Here is a 17,119-nt window from a genome sequence, read left to right on the forward strand (position 1 = left end):
CTCACACAGCTGGTGCTTGACTGTGAAGTGGTCTTCTGTAGAGCAACTATCAGCAGTGCAGACCGCGTTCGAGAAAAAGACAAGGTTCCCTGGGGTGATTGGGTGTATAGATGCCACCCATATTACCATCAGGGGACCTTTCAACAATAGAGATGACTACATAAACAGAAATGGCCATTCCACCTTTCAACTCCAGGAAGTATGCGACAGCCAGCTCATGTTAACATCTACACAGCGAATGCTGGTTCAGTGCACGATGCCAGAATGTACATGACCAGCGAACTTAAGACCCACCTGGAGAACAACCCACTACCCGAGCAATATCATCTGCTCAGGGAGTTTGCATACCCTGAGTGTGGACTTAATTGTCCCATTCAGAAACAGCTGCCACCTTCAAGATGAACAAAAGCGTTTCAAAAATCAGGTCCAAAATTTGACACATTGAGAGGGCGTTTGGGCTACTCAAGTGGCGGAGGCGGCTGCACTTGGAGAGAGAGATCCCGAACTATCCTAGCTGAAGAGAGAGATCCCGAACTATCCTAGCTGAAGAGAGAGATCCCGAACTAGCCTAGCTGAAGAGAGATCCCGAACTAGCCTAGCTGAAGAGGGAGAACCTGAACTAGCCTATCTGAAGAGGGAGAACCTGAACTAGCCTAGCTGAAGAGGGAGAACCTGAACTGGCCTAGCTTAAGAGGGAGAACCTGAACTGGCCTAGCTGAAGAGGGAGAACCTGAACTGGCCTAGCTGAAGAGGGAGAACCTGAACTGGCCTAGCTGAAGAGGGAGAACCTAAACTGGCCTAGCTGAAGAGGGAGAACCTGAACTGGCCTAGCTGAAGAGGGAGAACCTGAACTGGCCTAGCTGAAGAGGGAGAACCTGAACTGGCCTAGCTGAAGATGGAGAACCTGAACTGGCCTAGCTGAAGAGGGAGAACCTGAACTGGCCTAGCTGAAGAGGGAGAACCTGAACTAGCCTAGCTGAAGAAGGAGAACTAAGCTTCAAAACACATTTACACTCACACCAGTTTATTTTGATACTATATTCCTCTTAAAATTATTATTGGATTTCATGAGAATTTTTTGTGTGTGTTTGTGTGCAAGCACAAGTTAATTAACAAAGCCAGTTATTTATGTTTCCATTTTAATAAAACATGTTCCAAAACAATTAGTTATTAACAATTTCAGTTAAACATACAATCAAGGAAAATCTCAGGAGAATGTTATTAGTTGACAAATGAACAATAAATAAAATACATTCAGGCTACTGTTATTTGACATTCTGGAGAGCAGCGGTAAATTGTTTAAGAAAATAGTTTCTCTCACTCTGTGCTTGAAGTGTTTGTTTTGTTTCTTGAAGTGCAATGATACTGTCCAGTTTTGCCCTCGAGCATCTCTTCTGGTATTATTTTTGGATTGTTTGTAGGGAGTGGTGTTGGTATGAGGATTATAAGGTGTTGTATTAGAGAGAGAGGGTGACAGGGTGTCAGTGCTACTGTAGGTGTGGGTGACCGTAGGTGTGCTACTGTGGGTGACCGTGTGGGAAAAGATGATATAATGACTGCAGGGGGTCACAGCATCCTCCATGAACTAGAACTCCCACTTTCTTCTCCCCTGACCAGTCTTCTGATTTCCATCAATGATGGCCTTGTACCTGTGTGAAACAATATTTTGGCATCATGAGTGAACATCAACAACATTTCCATTTCAGTCAAAAGGGAGCATACATTTTTATACTGGTCCCCCGTGGGAATGTGTTGCAACGCTACCAACTGAGTCACACTAAGGCAGTCTCTCTCTCTCTCTCTCTGAAAGTGAGAGAACAAGCTAGCAAAAGGAAAGAAAGAAGAGAAAGACAAAGAGGAGGTAGCTACATAACAACACACACACTTCGCATCGCATGTCTCCTATGTCACAGTATAAATGTTTCTCTTGAAGCATTAGAGCTACAATTTTCCCAGGCCTCACTCTTCTTGGTAACGGAGCTCTCATGTATTGATCAGAAGCATTACAGATGAGTAGGTCTAGTTAAATCCTGAAATAGAACAAAACAAACTTCAACAGTTTGCCTAGCTAAAGGTTAGTGAGTAAGCTAGCTAATGTTAGCCAGCTAAGCTTGCTAAGATGAGGCTGCTTGAGTTTCTAGTTAGCTAAGTAACAAAGCTAGTTACACTGCTAAAAACAAAACAAGTAAATGAACAAAGTTCAACATTTGTTCAATTGCAAGTTAATTGACAAATAGTGCCTTTACTCACCCGTAGTGCTTCCGCTGTTCTTCATCTTCTACATTTTAATTTGCCACACACTACCTTTTCAAAATTTTTATATGTTAGCTAGGGTTCGCAAACTTTTTCCCTTGTTGAACGCATCTCAGATGTGGCTCATGCAGTGGAATGTTTTTGTTGTTATTGATCAGTTGAATCAACAAATCACAGCACATGTTGATGGGTACACTTCCTGCTTTTACTACCTGGTTTTATTTCATGCTTTGCACCTATGGGTACACTTGCAATGGCTGAAAGTCCACCCATGGCTGTACATTCACAGGAGTGGAGAAAATGACACCGCAATCATTTAGCTGGCCAATTACATCGTCCAAAATACCATTATGTCACAGCCCTACCCCCAACAGCACACATTTTTGTTGGACCCCCGGGCAAAAACACCCGATTCAATTTGTCAAGGGCTTGATGATTAGTTGACAAGTAGAATCAGGTGTGCTTGTCCAGGTCCACCAAAAAAAATGATGTTGGGGGTAGGGTTGCAAAGGGTCATCCTCCAGTTTAACAGCTTTCAAGTGAACGTCAAGCATATCATAGAGAATGCAGACTCTATTGCAATCATCTCTGATGGGTGGTCGAATGTTCGTGGGCAAGGAATAATTAACTACATCATCTCCACCCCTCAACCAGTACTCTACAAGAGCACAGACACAAGGGACAAAAGACACACCGGTCTCCACATTGCAGATGAGCTGAAGGTAGTCATCAATGACCTTGGACCACAGAAGGTATTTGCACTTATGACAGACAATGCTGCGAACATGAAGGCTGCTTGGTCTAAAGTGGAGGAGTCTGACCCTCACATCACACCCATTGTCTGTGCTGCGCATGCATTGAATCTGCTCCTCAATTACATCATGGCACTGAAAACAATGGATACACTCTACAAGAGAGCCAAGGAAATGGTTAGGTATGTGAAGGGTCATCAAGTTCTCACCAATTAAAGTGAGAAGAATAAGAGCACCACATTGAAGCTGCCCAGCAACACCCGTTGGGGTGGTGTTGTCATCATGTTTGACAGTCTCCTGGAGGGGAAGGAGTCTCTCCAAGAAATGGCCATATCACAGTCTGCCGATATGGACAGCCCCATCAAGAGGATCCTCCTGAATTATGTATTTTGGGAGAGTGGTAAGCAGCCTGAAACCTATAGCAGTAGCCATTGCATGCACGGATTTAGGGAGACGATGTCATCCTGTCTGATTTTCAGACTCTGCTTGTAGATGTAAGAGAAGAAATCCATACTGCCCTGCCCACTTCACTGTTTCTCCAAGCAGAGGAAACTGCAGTTCTGAAATATATCAAAAAGCGTGAAGACTTCTGTCTGAAGCCCATACACACCGCAGCATACATGTTGGACCCCAAGTATGCTGGCAAGAGCATCCTGTCTGGTGCAGAGATCAACAAGGCCTATGGTGTCATCACTACTGTGTCTCGCTACCTTCGCCTGGATGAGGGCAAGGTTCTTGGCAGTCTGGCGAAGTACACTTCCAAGCAAGGGCTTTGGGATGGAGATGCAATATGGCAATCGTGCCAAAAAATGTCATCAGCCACCTGGTGGAAGGGACTTCGTGGATCTGAGGCTCTTTCCCCTGTTGCATCCATCATCCTCCAAATCCGACCAACATCAGCCGCCTCAGAGCCAACTGGTTCCTGTTTGGGAAAACACACACACACCAAAGCACAAAACAGGCTGACCAATACAAGGGTTGAAATATTGGTGGCCATCTGGGCAAATCTGAGGCTTTTTGAGCCTGACAACAAGCCATCCTCAACAAGGTTGGAAAGTGACAGTGAAGATGAGGCCTCAGTCTGATGTTCAAGACGTGGATATTGAGGAGGTCCAGGGAGAAGACATGGAAGCCAACCAAGTCTAGTTTCTAGACTATACTTTTACAGATGTATGTTGAAAACATTTTTGGGAGATGCGATGGATCACTGGGGATCATATTCCCTTTTGTTATTCAGTGAATTCATCCCATGTGAAGGGTCAACTCATTTAATTCAAGTTAAATTTGGAACTAAATAGTTTTTTTATTTTTTATTGGAAGGGTTGAATCATTTGCAGTTATGTCTATTTATGATAAGGTAAAATGTTTCTGTCTCCATATATGGTAAATATATCCAATGAAAAAACATCTACATTTAAACGCTATCAATATTAATTTGCATATATTTCTGATATTCCCACAGAAAGTTTCCACTTCTGAATTTTCCCCAAAATGTGCAAACCTAGCTCTGATATAGGAACAATACCTTTAAGTTTGAAATTATTCCGTTTGATTAGAGAATGAATCTATGCGATTCTGTTCAATGCGATATGATACACTGCACAAGCATTTCGCTACACTCGCATTAACATCTGCTAACCATGTGTATGTGACAAATAAAATTTGATTTTGATTTGACATTCAATGCATAAACACATTAATTTTCCATTCTAAATTCAAATCAAATCTGCTGCCGATGAAGTTCATGAGTTGGGCCTCTGAACTGGATCTGTCTGAGCTGGCTTCTGTATGTGTGAGTGTAAATGATGCATGTCTTGGGTGTAAGTACTATGTGTGTGTGTTTGTGTGAATAAGGTAGGGGGGGTGCAATGTAGCCTGTTTTTTGTTGTTGCAATGAATATATAGCAGAAGTTTGGATTCCACCCCCACCGCAAAATCGAATGTTTTTTGGTGAGCTTATTTTCTCCTCCAGCTTTGGCCATCCATGCGCCTCGCAAAAGTGATTCCTCATTATTAAATTATCAACATTATCCTGTATATCATTAAAATGGCGCAGGAAATGAAGGCTGACGTTTTACGAGTCCCCAACCGGTTGTGTTTTTTTGTTTGTTAATTTGCGTTGTTTGTAACTTATTTTGTACATAATGTTGCGGGTACTGTCTTTTATGACCGAAAAATAACTTCTAGACATCAGGACTGCGATTACTCACTACGGATTAGCAGAATCCCCTTTTTCCTTTCATGACTTTGACGAGCCCGACATGAAGGATACACTGCTTCCTCGGGAACAGGCCCCGATCCCCATGATCTGCGTGAAGAGGCAGAGAAAGAAGGGTGAAGGCCTTCTGAGAATTCGTAGGCGATCGAATAAACCCCCACTTCCCTCCATTCTGCTAGCAAACCTGCAATCTTTGGACAATAAAATCGACAAGTTACGCGGAAGATTAAACTACCAACAGGACATTAAAACTGATGGACGACGACAACATCAACATACAGTTGGCTGGTTATATGATGTACCGGCAGGATAGAACAGCGACATCTGGTAAGACAAGGGGTGGCGGTCTATGTATTTTTGTAAACAACAGCTGGTGCACGATATCTAAGGAAGTCTCGAGCTATTGCTCACCAGAGGTAGAGTATCTCATGATAAGCTGTAGACCCCACTATCTACCAAGAGAGTTTTCATCTGTGTTCTTCGTAGCTGTTTACATACCACCATAGTCAGAGGCTGGCACTAAGACAGCATTGAATGAGCTGTATTCTGCCATAAGCAAGCAAGAAAACACTCACCCAGAGGCGGCGCTCCTAGAAGCAGGGGACTTTAAATGTCGGGAAACTTAAATCCGTTTTACCAAATTTCTATCAGCGTGTTAAATGTGCAATCAGAGGGAAAAAAACTCCACCTTTACTGCACACACACAGAGACGCAAACATACCTCTCCCTCGCCCTCCATTTGCTAAATCTGACCATAATTCTATCCTCCTGATTCCTGCTTACAAGCAAAAAATAAAGCAGGAAGCATCAGTGACTAGATCAATAAAAAAGTGGTCAGATGAAGCAGATGCTAAGCTGCAGGACTTTCACTAATCACAGACTCCAATATGTTCCAGGTTTCCTCCGATGGCATTGAGGAGTACACCACATCAGCTATTGGCTTCCTCAACAACTGCATCGTTAAACATCACAAATGGTCCTTTTGTTCAATTAATTATGTCGATATATATCCAAAATGTAAATTTATTTGGCGCGTTTGATCCAACTTGCGCAACGTGACTACAAAATATCTCAAAAGTTACCTGTAAGCATTGTCCAAACATTTCAAACTACTTTTGTAATACAACTTTAGGTATTTTTTAACGTAAATAATTGATTAAATTGAAGACAGGATAAACAGCGTTCAATACAGGATGATAACAAAGTGTAGCGAGCATTTCTTGTCACGCGCCTCTAACAGTACACTTCAAGTTACCCTAGTTCTGGATGGCCGTACTTCGTCATTACACAAAGGAAAAACCTCAACCAATTTCTAAAGACTGTTGACATCCAGTGGAAGCGATGGGAACTGCAAGCCCCTGCCTTACAATTCTAGATTCCCAATGAAACCCCATTGAAAAGAGTGCCAAATAAGTTTTGTTATACTCACAGACAACATTCAAACAGTTTTAGAAACTTGAGGGTGTTTAAGATCCAAATCTACTAATAATATGCATATCCTGGCTTCTGAGCCAGAGTAGCAGGCCGTTTACTTTGGACACGCTTTTCATCCGGAAGTGAAAATACTGCCCCCTGTACCAAAGAAGTTAAATAACATCTCCCAGGAAATTCTACCTGCAGCAAACCTAGTGAGTAATGCTGGAAATACTGGTCCCCCCAGAAAAATGTAATGGCCCTAACTAGAAGGAATATGGTGCCCTTTGTGACACATCCGATAATTGTACTCCTGGCTATGCTAATCTTATTTGATTCATATACTGTACATTCTTTCTCCTTGATGATCTGTCAAAATTCAGGTTCACCCCAGCAGTGGAGGCTAATGAGGGACTCATAAAAACTTCTGGATTTATAGAAGTAATAAAACAATTAGGCATGTGGTGTGAAAACACTCCAAGACTTTCAAAGATGCAAATGCTGTCTGAAAAGATTAGATCAGGGGTGTAAAACTAATTCCATGGAGTGCCCAGAGTCTGCTGGTTTCTCTTTTAATGTGTGTCCAATGGAGACCAAGACAACCAGGTGAGGGGAACTCCTAATTAATCAGTGACCAGTAATCATTAAATCAGTAATCATTCATTAACCAAGTACAAGGGAGCAGCGCACACCTGCAGACACTCATCCCTCCATAGAATACATTTGACACCTGCGGATTCATTAGGTCAGTAGAAATGCATTCCAGATGGTTATAGAAGTTGGTTCTGATTATTCTCTCTAGGCATACTCTTGTGCAGTGGTCTTGAGAGAATTTCCTTACAAAAAAATATAGCTGTTTTGAAACTTTAGTAAAAGTGCAGTAACTGCAGTCAACTGATATTTTGGACACAATAATTGTTGCTATGGCGTAACACTGTAAAATTACTGCAATAACAAAAAACGTATTTTGCAAGCAGTATTTGCAGCATAATGCAATCTGTTTTCGTAAGGGAAAGCTGTTAGAGCTGACATAAAATATTCTACTAGCTATTTACTGACTGTGACAAGGACATTTTTGCTTGGAGACTCGTATTTTAATAGCATATTGCCCTGTTCCTTTGGCTGTTTGCATCAGTAGACGTTCACACAGCAGATCTACATTTAGCTTTTTATTTGTTGAAATGTCTACATTATTTATTACTGCAGGAACAAAGCTCAGTCACTAGGACGAGGCGTCCCAATAATTTTCCATTGCGCACCACTGACAGTTAAAACAAAACAGCAACAAGAAAATGGTCAGTGTAACTTGTGTGATTTTCAAAAATCCGTTTGAACTGAACTTGACCTGGCTACAACGCATGCACAATACTGTACGCATTAGTTCGCAGTTAATGGATGCACCTTGTGTGAAAGTGCAAATGCAGTGCAATACATGTATTTGATGCATTACCTTGCACATGCAACATCTCGTCGAAATGTGTATGGATAGTGCATGCTTTAAAGGCGTTGCAATGTTAAGTCTGCAGTGTGTTGCTGACTATGAAGGTTATATCTAAGCTATAACATCTCTGGTACAAGAGGACTGCAAATACCGTAAAAATTAGCAATGATTGTTAGACAGCATCGTCTTACCAGGAACTCTGCAAAATAAAAGATCTAAACAGGAAATGCTGACCCTTTTAACGTATCAAACTTTAAAATGCATTGACTATATCCAACCTGCAGACAATGCAGAGCTGATTGCATATCAGTATTTTTGCACAGATCGCATGTAATATTCTTACCTCCCTTTGGCTGAGACATTTCCCCTTTACTTTGATCGGGGGGAGGGGAAGCACAAAAGACTTTGCCTTCTTTCTCACTCCCTCCCTCCATCGCCCTCGCACGGGAGCTTGCTTCAGCGGCTTGCTTTGCAATAAAGATGCAAAATACAAGCAGCGATCTTTATGCACTTGGAGCCTTTTTGCGTTTGGACCGTGTGTGTCCGTGCAAAGAGCAATATTACAATTGCACACCTTGCAAAACGGTCTGGAACCCTGCAAAACGGTCTGGAAATTGGTAATTTTGCAATTGTATTGCAAAGAATTCTCAGCGGCACTTAAATAATGGGCTACGGCTGGCAGCTGAAAGCTACTAATTTCGATCAGACAGTGCGAGCCAGCGACGGAAGAGGAAGCGAGACATACCACTCGCAGTTTTTTTTGTTTTTTTTGTTCAATGAAAGTCGATGAACTAAGTAGACCAGACCCAGCTGACACGCACCATGTTATGAAGACCGGCACTGACAGTTTTTTTCAATGGTAAAATGCCTGAGTGAACTATCTTCATTTGTCCACCATCTTTGGTGTGAGCCATTGGCCTATGGTTTGTGCTATGGGGGATCATTGGGACGTCCCTACCCTAACCATTGCTTAACCTAAATCCTTACCTTAACCATTTAAATGCCAACTTCAATGGGGGGTAGGGACGTCCCAAGGATTCCCGATATCAAGAACCATTGGCCTGTTGTACAAACGTTCTAACTGCTTGGGCGAAAGGATTGTGGGAACTGTAGTCAATTATGTAGTTATGCATACTGTATTACAGCATTGTATTACTTTACTGCAGTATCTGAGTATGGCTAAGTGTGATAAATGATCAGCATGTTTTCTCTGGCTGCTATATTAAACTTTATATACCTATAGTGCTGTGAAAAAGTATTTTCCCCCTTTCTAATTGTCTCTACTTTAGCATATTTTTTATACTGAATTTGATCAGATCCTCAACCAAAACCTAATATTAGATTACGGGAACCTGAGTGAACAAATAATACAACAGTTACATACTTATTTCATTTATTTCCTAAACAAAGTTATGCAATACCTAATGCCCCTGTGTGTAACAGTAATTGCTCCCTTACACTCAACTGGTTGTGCCACCTTCAGCAACAATGACTCCAACCAAACACTTCCTATAGTTGTTGATCAGTCTCTCACGTCGCTGTGGAGGAATTTTGACCCACTCTTCCATGAAGAACTGTTTCATGTTTGATGGCTATATAGCATCTTCTCTTAATTCCGGTATTTTATTATATATATATAATGAACAAAAATATAAACGCAACATGCAACAATTTCAAAGATATTACTGAGTTACAGTTCACATGAGGAAATTGAAATAAATAAATTTGGCCTTAATCTATGGATTGCACATGACTGGGAATACAGATATGCATCTGTTGGTCACAGATACCGTAGAAAAAAATGTATTTTTGTGCATTCAAATTGCCATCCATAAAATACATGCCTGCACATACCATAACCCTACCGCCACCATGGGGCACTCTGTTCACAACGTTGACATCAGCAAGTCGCTCGACCACACAACATGATACACATGGTTTGTGGTTGTGAGGCCAATTGGATGTACTGCCAAACTTTCTAAAATGATGTTGGAGGGGGCTTATGGTAGAGAAATGAACATTAAATTGTCTAGTAACAGCTCTGGTGGACATACCAATTTCACGCTCCCTCAAAACTTGAGACATCCGTGGCATTGTGTTGTGTGACAGAACTGCACATTTTAGAGGGGCCTCTTATTGTCCCCAGCACAAGGTGCACCTGTGTAATGAACAATATGCATCTGTCACCGATTCAAATTTTTGGTCCAACAACCCCAAACCAATCCAAATATAGCATTAAAAAATGTAAGTCTTTTTTCAAATGTTAAGAATCACAAAATGATTTTTGCTCATAGGACATTCTTTCAGTAAATAAAGGATAATATTTTTCACCTGGATTCACCTGGTCAGTCTATGTCATGGAAAGAACAGGTGTTTCTAATGTTTTGTACACTCGGTGTATACTGTATGGTCATCTTTAGGTATACAGGGTAAAGTTGATAATTTCATAACGAGGACAGTAATCACTTTTGCAAGGCACACTGGATTTAACAAGTGTCATCAATAAGGGATCCTGGATTCACCTGGTCAGTCTATGTCATGGAAAAAACAGAAATATATAAATACTTATGGTAATGTCATGTACTTCAAGAAGTAGTGGGTGGAGGAGTCAGGCGCAGAGAGCAGGGTAGTTGATATGGAATGTTTATTCCCAAAACAACAGTGTCGGTCAACGCCACACACACGGGCGCAATAAGACCCAGTCCAAAACAACAGGACGAAACGGTTCGAGAACAAAATACTTACACAGAAATCACACACATCAAATAAAAGAAAACAAGCTCGCACAAAAGCCGACGGGCCTACCGGGATTAAATAGCCCAAAACCAAAACCTAAACAAGAAACAGGTGCAACTAATCAGACAAAACTAAATGAAACAGGAAAGGGGATTGGTGGCAGCTAGTAGGCCGGCGCCGACGACCGCCGAGCGCCGCCCGAACAGGAAGAGGCACCATCTTCGGCGGGATTCGTGACAGGTAATATATACATGTGAACAGGAGTAATAGTGACCAGTAGCAGGATAAAATAGATAGATACAAATGGTAATGGCAAACAATAATTTAACATTGGCCAGGGGATAGAAGCTGTTTAGGAATCTGCTGGTCTGATCCTTGATGTACCGGTACCGTCTGCCAGACAGGAGCATGGAGAATAGTCTGGCTGGATGGTCGCGATGGTGCAGTTGTAGAAGTTACTGAGGACATCTGAGAGGCCATTACAACTCTTTTCAGCCTCCTGAGGGAGAAGATGCACTGCCGTGCATTCTTCACAACTGTGCTGGTGTGAGAGGACCATAATAAGTCCTCAGCGATGTGGACACAGAGGAACTTGAAGATCTTGACCCTCTTTACTGCGGCCTCGTGGATGTAGGGTGTGCACCCACCCCTGTTTCCTGAAGTCCACGACCAGCTCCTTGATCTTGCTGATGTTGTGAGAGAGGTTGTTGTCCAGGCACCACACTGCCAGGTCTCTGACTTCCTCCCTGTATGCTGTCTCATCGGCATTGGTGATCAGGCTGACCACGGTTGTGTCATCAGCAAACTTGGTGATGGAGTTGGTGTTGTGGGTGAAAATATAATACAATTGTATTTGTCATGTGCTTCGTGAACAACAATTAAAACACGTAATAATAAAAGTATACTAGATACAGAATGAGCAATAATAACCTGGCTATAGACAAGTGGTACCAGTACTGAGCCGATGTGCAGTGGTATGAGGTAATTGAGGTAGATATAACTAGAAATAAAGTGACAGATAGTAAACAGTAGCAGCAGCATGTTATGAGTAAAAAATGTTAGTGCAAAAAGGGGTGTTGTGGAAATTCTAATCAATAATGAGGAGAGACAAGGTCAATCACCAATCAGAATATTACTTTATTCAAAACATACAGTGCCTTGCAAAAGTATTCACCCCCTTGGCGTTTTTCCCATTTTGTTGCATTACAACCTGTAATTTAAATTGATTTTTATTTGCATTTCATGTAATGGACACATAAAATAGTCCAAATTGGTGAAGTGAAATGAAAAAAAATAATTGTTTCAAAAAATTCTAAACAAATAAAAACGGAAAAGTGGTGCGTGCTATGAAGCCCCTAAATAAGATCTGGTGCAGCCAATTACCTTCAGAAGTCTCATAATTAGTTAAATAAAGTCCACCTGTATGCAATCTAAGTGTCACATGATCTGTCACATGATCTCAGTACATGTTCTGAAAGGCCCCAGAGTCTGCAACACCACTAAGCAAGGGACACCACCAAGCAAGCGGCACTATGAAGACCAAGGATCTCTCCAAACAGGTCAGGGACAAAGTTATGGGGAAGTACAGATCAGGGTTGAGTTATAAAAAATATCCAAAACTTTGGAGCACCATTAAATCCATTATTAAAAAATTCAAAGAATATGGCACCACAAGAAACCTGCCAAGAGAGGGCCGCCCACCAAAACTCATGGACCTGGCAAGGAGGGCATTAATCAGAGAGGCAACAAAGAGACCAAATATAAACCTGAAGGAAATTCAAAGATCCACAGTGGGGATTGGAGTATCTGTCCATAGGACCACTTTAAGTCATACACTCCACAGAGCTGGGTTTTACAGAAGAGTGGCCAGAAAAAAAGCAACTTCTTAAAGAAAAAACTAAGCAAACATGTTTGGTGTTCGCCAAAAGGCATGTGGGAGTCTCACTAAAAATATGGAAGAAGGTACTCTGGTCAGATGAGACTAAAATTGAGCTTTTTGGCCATCAAGGAAAACGCTATGTCTGGCGCAAACCCAACACCTCTCATCACCCTGAGAACACCATCCCCATGATGTTTTTCATCGGCAGGGACTGAGAAACTGGTCAGAATTAAGGGAATGATGGATGGTGCTAAATACAGGAAAATTCTTGAGGGAAACCTGTTTCAGTCTTCCAGAGATTTGAGACTGGGATGGAGGTACACCTTCCAGCAGGTCAATGACCCGAAGCATACTGCTAAAGCAACACTCGAGTGGTTTAAGGGGAAATATGTACATTTCTTGGAATGGCCTAGTCAAAGCCCAGGCCTATATCTAATTGACAATCTGTGGTATGACTTAAAGATTGTTGTACACCAGCAGAACCCATCCAACTGGAAGGAGCTGGAGCGGTTTTGCCTTGAAGAATGGGCAAATATCCCAATGGCTAGATGTGCCAAGCTTATAGAGACATACCCCAAGAGACGTGCAGCTGTAATTGCTGCATAAGGTGGCTCTACAAAGTATTGAATTTGGGGGGTGTGAATAGTTATGTACACTCAAGTCTTCTGTTTTTTTGTCTTATTTCTTGTTTGTTTCACAAGAAAAAATATTTTGCATCTTCAAAGTGGTAGGTATGTTGTGTAAATCAAATGATACAAACCCCCCCAAAATCCATTTTAATTCCAGGTTGTAAGGCAACAAAATAGGCAAAATGCCAAGGGGGTGAATACTTTCGCAAGCCACTGTATTAATAACATCGATTAATTATTGCAATAATGAAGCTGGTAGATGAATCACCCCTAGATGATTTGTTGAGAGCCCAAGGAGTGGATTTGAGACACAGCAAATTATAGCAAAGTACATCCTCCTGAATGTTCATGACAAACAACATATTTATTTTTTAATTTTTAATTTTACCTTTATTTAACCAGGTAGGCAAGTTGAGAACAAGTTCTCATTTACAATTGCGACCTGGCCAAGATAAAGCAAAGCAGTTCGACAGATAAAACGACACAGAGTTACACATGGAGTAAAAACAAACATACAGTCAATAATGCAGTATAAACAAGTCTATATACAATGTGAGCAAATGAGGTGAGAAGGGAGGTAAAGGCCAAAAAGGCCATGATGGCAAAGTAAATACAATATAGCAAGTAAAATACTGGAATGGTAGTTTTGCAATGGAAGAATGTGCAAAGTACAAATAAAAATAATGGGGTGCAAAGGAGCAAAATAAATAAATAAATAAAAATTAAATACAGTTGGGAAAGAGGTAGTTGTTTGGGCTAAATTATAGGTGGGCTATGTACAGGCGCAGTAATCTGTGAGCTGCTCTGAAAGTTGGTGCTTAAAGCTAGTGAGGGAGATAAGTGTTTCCAGTTTCAGAGATTTTTGTAGTTCGTTCCAGTCATTGGCAGCAGAGAACTGGAAGGAGAGGCGGCCAAAGAAAGAATTGGTTTTAGGGGTGACTAGAGAGATATACCTGCTGGAGCGTGTGCTACAGGTGGGAGATGCTATGGTGACCAGCGAGCTGAGATAAGGGGGGACTTTACCTAGCAGGGTCTTGTAGATGACATGGAGCCAATGGGTTTGGCGATGAGTATGAAGCGAGGGCCAGCCAACGAGAGCGTACAGGTCACAATGGTGGGTAGTATATGGGGCTTTGGTGATAAAACGGATTGCACTGTGATAGACTGCATCCAATTTGTTGAGTAGGGTATTGGAGGCTATTTTGTAAATGACATCGCCAAAGTCGAGGATTGGTAGGATGGTCAGTTTTACAAGGGTATGTTTGGCAGCATGAGTGAAGGATGCTTTGTTGCGAAATAGGAAGCCAATTCTAGATTTAACTTTGGATTGGAGATGTTTGATATGGGTCTGGAAGGAGAGTTTACGGTCTAACCAGACACCTAAGTATTTGTAGTTGTCCACGTATTCTAAGTCAGAGCCGTCCAGAGTAGTGATGTTGGACAGGCGGGTAGGTGCAGGTAGCGATCGGTTGAAGAGCATGCATTTAGTTTTACTTGTATTTAAGAGCAATTGGAGGCCACGGAAGGAGAGTTGTATGGCATTGAAGCTTGCCTGGAGGGTTGTTAACACAGTGTCCAAAGAAGGGCCGGAAGTATACAGAATGGTGTCGTCTGCGTAGAGGTGGATCAGGGACTCACCAGCAGCAAGAGCGACCTCATTGATGTATACAGAGAAGAGAGTCGGTCCAAGAATTGAACCCTGTGGCACCCCCATAGAAACTGCCAGAGGTCCGGACAGCAGACCCTCCGATTTGACACACTGAACTCTATCAGAGAAGTAGTTGGTGAACCAGGCGAGGCAATCATTTGAGAAACCAAGGCTGTCGAGTCTGCCGATGAGGATATGGTGATTGACAGAGTCGAAAGCCTTGGCCAGATCAATGAATACGGCTGCACAGTAATGTTTCTTATCGATGGCGGTTAAGATATCGTTTAGGACCTTGAGCGTGGCTGAGGTGCACCCATGACCAGCTCTGAAACCAGATTGCATAGCAGAGAAGGTATGGTGAGATTCGAAATGGTCGGTAATCTGTTTGTTGACTTGGCTTTCGAAGACCTTAGAAAGGCACGGTAGGATAGATATAGGTCTGTAGCAGTTTGGGTCAAGAGTGTCCCCCCCTTTGAAGAGGGGGATGACCGCAGCTGCTTTCCAATCTTTGGGAATCTCAGACGACACGAAAGAGAGGTTGAACAGGCTAGTAATAGGGGTGGCCTGTATACCTGTATACGGAATGGGTCACAAGGTTAGGATTTGTATGAAAGATGACAATAATTCACATTAGACAGTATCTGCTGTAAAGACTGTTCTCATTGTGTAGAAACCAGGGTCTGGCCCCCAAAACAAAGTTCCTCTCATCATTATCCATACCTGAGCCATCTTCACCTTGGTACCTCCTGGCACACAAACACCAACTCCTTCTATGGAATGCGGGCTCTGAGAGAGGACAAGATCATCTTAAATCAGTTGCTAGAGTTACATCTCAGAAGCTCCTCTCAGTTCACACAGACACAATAGAGTTCTAAGAACCCTAACAGTATAATTAACATAATCTTTTAATTTCTCCACGATATGGGTCAATGCATATAGTCCGGGTAGCTATTTGGATAAACTATTTAACAAACAATTTAAGAAATCGTATGGCTTGAAATAGGGAAAAGAGAGTACAGAAGGTGGCTAAGCACACACCCCTGGTGCCACCGTGTTGAGGGTCAGTGTGGCGGAGGTGTTGTTGCCGACTCTTACCACCACACACATGAAAACACACGCACTCTACACACATGTACACATGGGTTTTGTGTTGTAGATATGTGGTAGTAGAGTAGTGGCCTGAGGGCACACGTTTAAATGTGTTGTGAAATCTGATGTGAAATGTATTTATGTGTTTTAATGTGTTTTAATGTTTTTATGTGTTGTAATGCTCTTATCCAGAGCGACTTACAGTAGTCAGTGCATACATTTTCATACTTTTTTCTTCTTGATACTGATTCCCGGTGGGACAATATACAATTTAAAATTGTATGTAACTACCTTAATTTTGCTGGACCCCAGGAAGAGTAGCTACGGCTTTGGCAGCAGATAATAGGGATTCATAATAAATACAAATACCTGGTGTCAACCCGTCAGGAAGTCCAGGATCAAGTTGCAGAGGTGGGTGTTTAGTCCCAGCCTGGTGATGACTTTAGAGCGCACTATGGTGTTGAACGCTGAGCAGTAGTCAATGAACAGCATCCTCACATAGGCACTGCTCTTTTCAAGGTGGGAGAGGGCAGAGTGGAGTGCAATTGAGATTGCGGCATCTATGGATCTGTTGGGGTAGTATGCAAGTTGGAGTGGGTCCAGGGTGTCTGGCATGATAGACTTGATGTGTGCAATGACCAGCCTTTCAATGCCCTTCATTATTACAGATGTGAGTGCTTGAGGGTGGTAGTTATTGTGGCAGGATGGCTTGGAGTTTTTGGGGGATAACAAGGATGGTAGTTAGATTGAAATGTGGGGATTACAGACTGGGACATTGAGAGGTTGAACATATCTGAATATGCCTACCAGCTGGTCTGCACATGCCCTGAGGACACGCCCTGGAATATTGTCTTGCCCTGTGGCCTTACAAGTGTTGACCTGTTTAAAAACCTTACTCATGTTAGCCTCGGAGAGAGAGATCACCGAGTCCTATGGATTAGCGGGGAGCCTTACGCAGGGCTCCTTGTTGTTCTTTGTCGAAGTGGGCATAAAAGGCCTTGAGTTTGTCTGATAGAGAGGTATCGTTGGGCATGTCACGGCTAGGGCTTCATTTGTAGTCC

At 42.2% G+C, this 17,119-nt stretch overlaps 1 protein-coding gene and 1 long non-coding RNA gene across 4 annotated transcripts in view; both read right to left on the minus strand.

Moving 5' to 3' along the window:
- Nucleotides 1-8,977, minus strand: part of map2k6 (mitogen-activated protein kinase kinase 6) — a 43,706-nt gene extending 34,729 nt beyond the window's left edge. Inside the window, exons 1-2 of one of the 3 annotated variants that reach the window (XM_031835397.1) lie at nt 8,421-8,929; nt 5,216-5,313 (exon numbers count right to left, since the gene is read on the minus strand). Coding sequence is in view for 1 of the 3 variants with exons in the window: in XM_020495573.2 (XP_020351162.1) it covers nt 8,421-8,511 (91 nt within the window). In the remaining 2 variants the exon portion in view is untranslated. Of the gene's footprint in view, nt 1-5,215; nt 5,314-8,420 lie in introns of all 3 variants that reach the window. The other 2 variants (XR_002256528.2, XM_020495573.2) reach the window with 2 other exon arrangements.
- Nucleotides 1,126-2,897, minus strand: LOC116376189 (uncharacterized). The gene is made up of 2 exons (XR_004211583.1): nt 2,251-2,897; nt 1,126-1,649 (listed from the first exon to the last, which is right to left on the minus strand). It is a non-coding gene; the product is annotated as an uncharacterized LOC116376189 (long non-coding RNA).
- Nucleotides 8,978-17,119: the final 8,142 nt, after the last annotated feature.

The sequence above is a fragment of the Oncorhynchus kisutch genome, linkage group LG11 (assembly GCF_002021735.2).
Source record: "Oncorhynchus kisutch isolate 150728-3 linkage group LG11, Okis_V2, whole genome shotgun sequence".
Classification (NCBI taxonomy): domain Eukaryota; kingdom Metazoa; phylum Chordata; class Actinopteri; order Salmoniformes; family Salmonidae; genus Oncorhynchus; species Oncorhynchus kisutch.